This window comes from Daktulosphaira vitifoliae, unplaced genomic scaffold (assembly GCF_025091365.1).
Source record: "Daktulosphaira vitifoliae isolate Bord-2020 unplaced genomic scaffold, ASM2509136v1 Scaffold_3, whole genome shotgun sequence".
In the NCBI taxonomy this organism is placed as follows: Eukaryota; Metazoa; Arthropoda; class Insecta; order Hemiptera; family Phylloxeridae; genus Daktulosphaira; species Daktulosphaira vitifoliae.
The window spans coordinates 18,571,094-18,578,253 of NW_026099574.1; the positions used below are offsets into that span (position 1 = coordinate 18,571,094).

Consider the following 7,160-nt stretch of genomic DNA (forward strand, 5'->3'; position numbering starts at 1 on the left):
CTTAGTAAAAATTCCTTTATTATTTTTCATGTTGCTGTATATTTTTTCTAATTTTAGTAGAAATTAAAAATGCTATTTTGAAATTATAAAAAAATTGGACTGAAACTCCCATTCGATTTCCATACGTTAATCGAATTACAATATTTACAAATATTTTAAAACTGTTCTTTTAGGTGGATATTTAGCAGAAAACAAATAATCAAAAATAATTCAATACACAAAATATATTTTATTCATTCTATGGTGTTTTAAATAATAATTACAATCAATTACACAAAATAAAATGTATACCAATAAAAATAAGGCATATAGATGTACCTTTTAAATGTTTAAATATACTAATGAAATTTCGTAGAAAAAAGCATATATTAATTATATAAAACAAATNTTTCTACAATGGGAACTGCGTTATTATGATTTGTTACCTTTTTTTATATATTTTTTTAAACTCTGTTTATATTATACTATATTTTTACTAATAATATTTTCGATGAATTCCCTATAATCGATATCGATATTCTTAAAATTTACTCTGAACTTGTCAAAATATAATTATAAGAATATGTCTATCTTTATTCAAAATATAATCAACAAGACTGTGGAGGCCCAACATTTCTCAGCGTAAAGCCTTGGCTGGTGCGGACACAGTTAACATCGTTAATATATATATTAAATATGTCTTCAATACACCTTTTACTATCCTTTACGTCAACTGCTTCACGTTATCTAACAATAATTGGCATAGTCCTTCATGGCTAGCGAGTAAACACGCAGAGGATTTTACTACTAAGACTAGTTAATTCTAATATAAAAATTACGCTTCCTCACTTTGTTCGGCACATTTAAGGCTGTTCATAAATTAAGGGCACAATTAGCTTTATTATGAATATAAGGTAACGTATAAGGCTTTGTATAAATGAAATTATTCTTCTTTACGGCACATTTGAGGCTGTCCAGAAATGAAGGGCACAATAATATTTAAAACCTTTATATAAAATAGAAACTGTATTTATTTCTTGTGAGAATATTAGGTAATAATAAAAATAATACTATTACTGACGCAGATTCTATGTAAGAGAATATTGATTATCAATTGCCAAAGAGAGTTGACAGAGATTCCAACACCGTGTGTTGGGTGTCGCAAAAAAAATCAATATAAAAGTTTTTATCAGACACCTCCCAGATTTATTAAGTATATAAAAAAAACATGTTTTGAAAATTTGAGATCGATAAAAAAATTTTCACAGGTCGCCCAAAGCGTTTTTCGTATTTTTACCAAAAATACCCCTTTATTATTAAAATATAATTAAAATTCTAAATTTTGGTCAATTATAATCATCTATATATGTAAAATGTTGTATTTTTAACGTAGAAAACGATTTTATAATTTTTTAATTACGTAATTTACCTAAACTTCTAAGGATATGGTACTTTTCGGATCGATCTGAAAGAGGCCAACATTTTTTTTGAAGTTTTAAAAAATTGTTAGTTAAATTAATTGTTATGTTTATTATATGGTGTAAAATTTTTTTTTACTAATAATAAAAATTAATACTTTATTTTCACGTTTTTTTAAAACTAAGTTTTGATTTTATCTCTATTGATTTCTATCAATAAAGATATCATTGTTACCCGGTATTAAGGCATAAAAATAACCATACATACTATTTATCAATTACATAATCATAAATTTATGATCTACAAGATAGATATCAAACATAAAGTCACCTTTTTTTTTGATGATAATATTGTTACAGTGTCTGATGTATTTTTCACAAGTAGTTATATATGTTTTTAAAAGTTTTTGTGTATCTGTAGATCAGCATTTTTATACATTGTAATCAAATTTATCTCTTATATTTCATCTAGCATTCACAAATATAAAAATTTTTTAGCCAACGAGAAAGTAGCACAAAGTAATTTAAAGTTTAATTTTATTGTTTCATAAAAATATATAGTGCAATAATTTATTAGCTGAAAGTATTTAATAGTAATTTTAACCTACTTAATTAATTAATAACGGCTAAAGTTTAAATAACTTCATTTTAGTAATTATGGACGGTGCTAAGTCAAAAGATTATTAGTTTATTATAACCCCAATTAAGAGGATCGTTGGTAATCGACTTCCATCAAAACATGAAGTTCTTGGCCATTTTCTATATTTTCATAATGTTAACAAAAAGACAATATCAGTTAGTGTTTTAATGTGTGCGACACAATTGATTGAAATATGGTCAAAAACAAATATTTTAATAAAGCATACTTGTCACATAGTTACACAAATAAAAAAACTCTATACTAAATGGATAAATGTAAATAAAAATAAAAATATAATTAGTACTACTCAAAATAATCACGAAGTCGCATTTGTAGAGTCATTAAACTACTTATTTGATATTAGCAATGCTAATCTGCTAATGACGCAGATTCCACGTAAGAGAATATTGATCATTAATCGCTAAAGAGTGTTGACAGAGATTTCAACACGTTTCCGTGTCTCATCCTAGGTGGGATACATCAAGATTTTAAGAAAATAATATACCAATAATAATAAATGAAATATACCCCCACAAAACAATTTGTTTACTGAGTAGTGCATACAAATAACCGTCGCATTAAAGTCACGATAAAAAAGGTATTAGGTCAACGGATGTGTTGTCTCTAAAATAAAAATAGTATTAAAGAATGAACAGCTTTTTTTTTACACTCTAAGTTTTTGAGTTTTTTATTCTCGTTGAAATAGCTTAGGTATTAATATATAATTAACTAATCCAGGTACAAGAATCCAGTAGTTGTATACAAGATCCGCATACGATTTTAATATTTCATTGAGGGATGTTATACAAAATGATTATAATGGTTTGATTTGTACACTTTTGTAACGCTGAGGGAGCTGAAAATTATGATATATAAATTATTTCTTACGCTCTGTTTTAGACATTATTATTCTACTCGTATATGCGAATTAAATTGTGTAAATGATTTTCATATATATCATACTTTAAATAAGGGAATAAAATTTCCTAATAAAATATGTTTTCTGAAATAATAATGAAAACAACATTTCTTAACAACTTTTTTTGAAATTTTAGTAACTCAATCGTTTTGATTCTGGAATCCTTAATAAATTAAATGAAGAATAATTTAAATTAGTTTTAAATGTATTGATGATCTATTGCTATGCGAAATACCACTTAATATTTACCGAAATTTTTTGGATTCAACGTATAGAAATCGGGATTGTGGATAGTTTTTTTTTCATTTTTCGACTGATTATAGCAATTGTAATTTTTTGAGAAATTTACATTTATTACGGGGATTATTTTTAAATTATACTGCTGATAGCATCAACAAGAAACGTTTTGAGTTCTTTTGATTTATTTCCAAGCAAAGTCTGTCGAGCACAAGTGAAACCAATCGTGTATAGTGACACAAGAAATATAAAACATAGCAAAGTAAAACCAATAGTTTCTCAACTAAGAATCGAAGCTAAAATAGACGTGTTTATACAGTGTAATTATTTTAATACTACCTCTTTTTTTTTTCGTGATAGTTGAAAAAGTAATTACTCTTTCAGTCTACATGTGTAAACATAATTATTTTTGTAATTAATAGAATTAATATGCCTTTTAAGAATATTGTTTAAATTGGATATTTATTTTTCAGTTGACGAAAAGATAAGGCAGCAAATATAAATTCTAAACATGTGTTTAATTTTTTTCGGGTTTTTTTTTTAAATTAGTGTAAAAAATGTTAGCAAAGTATAACTTAATTACTCAAAAATCGAGAAATTTTAAAACCAATCGGTTTTAAATTTTATTTATTAATTGTAATGACATTAACTGTGTTATAATTTTTTAGCATACTACATTGTAGTAGTTTGTTAATCCACATTTGATTCATTGATAAAATTAACCTGAGTAAAACATAAACTACAAATAATTAGTTAAATATAAATATTTTATTAACATACAAAAGTATAATATAAAAGTTTTTATAAAATGACATAGTATATTGTATTGTAGTTTTAATTATTATTTTATAAATGTGTATTTAACTTTTATTCTTAGTTTTAGTTTAGAATATAAATGTAAGTAAACATTACGGATCGTATGTCCAATTTATACGACTCAAGCATTAGCTCTTCTCAAAGTAATTCAACAAATAACTAATAAGGAACACAAATTACATTATAATATGCGACTTATTCAGGACCATCAACATTCAATTTATTCACGAATAGAGTATCTAAAGTTTTTTTTGTTTTCTTAGTATCATCTAATAAAATTTAATATTATACATAAATTGTATTATTACAATTAACATTTCCATATTTTTTTAAAAAGTTTTAATGATTTCCTGGTGTATTAATGTAGCCTATGGTTGTTTAAATTTCTCTAATTGTTTAGGCTCTATCAATTCATTAAGTTTATTCAAATTATACGCAAGATTAGGATATTTATGTTCTCATATAAATGTTATATTTGAAAAAGGTATTATTCTATAGAATAAATTTTTTATTATTCATTATATTGTGGAATTGTTGAACTCTGTTTTTTTATGACAAACTACACGGATATGATTAAATGGATGCATAAGTAAAATATTGTTACTTTAAATGCGCTGGGAGTTCATCGATTGTGTAAGCTTCTCGATTTCTGTTTCTATCAAAAAGTCGATACATTATCATATATGCGCTTGATTTTCCGCTAAAAGTACTTTCAATTTTATGTGGTGGTATCTGTGTAATAGTTATAGTCTTATAATTGTGCTATTTTCCAAAAAATGTAAATACCTACGAGAGTAATAATATCATCATTACATTCAAACCATTGTCCCGACTTGAAATCTTTTATGTATGAGTAATAGTGCCCAAAAGTGGCTTCTCCTTTATGAATGATCACTCCGTATAATTCAAATATGGAATTATAGCCATCCACATCCATTGAAATGAAAAATGGAAAAGATACTCTGACAAAAAAATTTCATTCATAACAATGTTTTTTTTACGTTTATATAAACATTACGTACTTGTCATTTATTTTTTCGGGTTTTAGACTGTTTATGTTATAATTAATCCTACCTAGATGAAAACATAAAATATATGGGAGCTCTTTAAATTGTTGCCCCTTTAGAAATTTGCTTTTTTTTCCACAAATGTCACAAAAATGTTCGTCTAATATTTCAGGTCTTAAATATTGTTTTATTGCATATTCCTATTAGTCAAGTATATTTATATAAAAAACAAATTTATTAATTTAACTTTAATTTTGCTTTTTCTACATTAAACATATGAATATAAAACGGTTCATATATATTTACCAGCGAGTCATATGATGTCTTTCCATCAATAGAGCGAATAAGCAGAGAAATATCAAAAAATATGGAATACTGTTCTTTACTTATATTGCACATAGTACAAGTAAGGTATTCGACCTGAATGCCTGACACATGATAATGAATAGTAAACACAATGAACTAATAAAATACTAATCAAGTCTAAAAAAACAGTAATGTTCATTTTTATAGTAAATACATTATACTTGCCACTGAATAAATGACTAATCATGTTAGCGGACGATGAAAGTTTCAACTTCTCGTCCAAGATGCCCAAAAAATAACGACCAAACTCTTGGACGTCTTGCTGGATATCTGTGTCCTCCTGAGTCCAATCAAGACTTTTTGTTAAGCCATTAGTCTTGACCGCCGATTTGTCAGGTCCAAGTAGTTCTACAAAAAGCCTTTGAAGTTGATAAGCTACGTTAAACCAATTGTCGTCACCGGAATCATTAGGGAATGTCAGTTCCAACAACTCGTTACGAAACTCCGGCGTATGGAACAAGACTTGGATGAAAGAATTTAAATAACAAGTTGCCCCTTGGTTTTTAATACCACGGCACACTGAAAAATAATTTATAAAGTATTGGCTATAATTGAACATTTTTCTTTACCAAATACATATTTTAAAAGTTAAACTGTTATTACCTGGCGAAACATTTTTAGCTTCAGTTTTTGGTGGTAGACTAAACAGTGGTTTCTTTGGTTCTTGGTTCTTTTGCGGAGGAGTTTCCACAACTTTTTCTACACTTTGGGTAGATTTTAAAGTGTTGAATACCGTAGACCAAGAATATATCTAATTTTATTATTATAATTAACTTTATTAGAAAACATTCAAAATGTGGATTAATAAGTTTAAAAATTATTGATGTTAAAGTCTTATATTGGTGATTAAGTTATTTAACTCTCTTTAGAGAAACGCAATTATGTTATTATCAAAATACAGCTATTGTATTGTTTATTCAACTTTAAATGGGTAATGTAATTATAATAATATTAAAAACCATAATATACGTGCTTTAAGCTCATCAAGATTTGATGGAATCGTCAAATTTACTATCTCTTCTTTCATCGTTTTCTCAATTTCGTGTTTATTATTACTAATAATTTTAGGGCTTTTTTCGTGGTCTGATTGTTTTGCATCAGGTTTGATGCAGATACAACAGAAACACTTTTTATATGTTTGCTGTAATTGATTTTTGCTAAATGTCCATACACTGCTCTTTTTATTAGTTGCTAAAGTTCGTTAAAGAATTAAGCTACAAACTTTTAGTTTTAATTTTAATTACTTACATTTTTTCGAAGATAATTTTTTTACACGAGTCCATGATCCTTTTAGTAACCCGAATAATGCTTTACTTTTATTTAATGTATTGTGAACAATTTTTAAACCCATTATACTTTTAATAAAGACAAGATCTAATCTTTTATTAAATATATTTCCNACAAGATCTAATCTTTTATTAAATATATTTCCTTAGATAATGTTTTATATTTTTATAAAAAATGGACTTAATTAAAAAAAATAAATGTTTTTTATACTTACTATGATTATACTTAGGGGTAAAGATTTTTTTCGTAAGAATACAATTTCTTAAGTTTTATAAGAACGCACAATATAGTAAAACGAAATAATTATGCTTTACGAAATTGGACTGTTAATGTAATTATTTGTACTCAATTAATTCATTTATTTACTGAACTATCACCAAGGATTTCAATTTTTTATATAACCAGTAAATTTTTTTTTAAACTAAGTGAGAATGATTTTTATAATAAACTTCAAAAAATATATTATTATTATATTATAATAAATGTATACT

At 25.7% G+C, this 7,160-nt stretch overlaps 1 protein-coding gene across 1 annotated transcript; it reads right to left on the minus strand.

The window, feature by feature from the left end:
- Window positions 1-3,941: 3,941 nt before the first annotated feature.
- On the minus strand, window positions 3,942-4,971 carry LOC126901231 (ubiquitin carboxyl-terminal hydrolase 47-like). The gene is made up of 3 exons (XM_050677587.1): window positions 4,800-4,971; window positions 4,614-4,741; window positions 3,942-4,278 (listed from the first exon to the last, which is right to left on the minus strand). Exons 1-3 carry the CDS (start codon window positions 4,944-4,946, stop codon window positions 4,275-4,277), a joined length of 279 nt encoding a protein of 92 aa, XP_050533544.1. The 5' UTR covers window positions 4,947-4,971; the 3' UTR covers window positions 3,942-4,274.
- Between the last annotated feature and the right edge of the window lie 2,189 nt (window positions 4,972-7,160).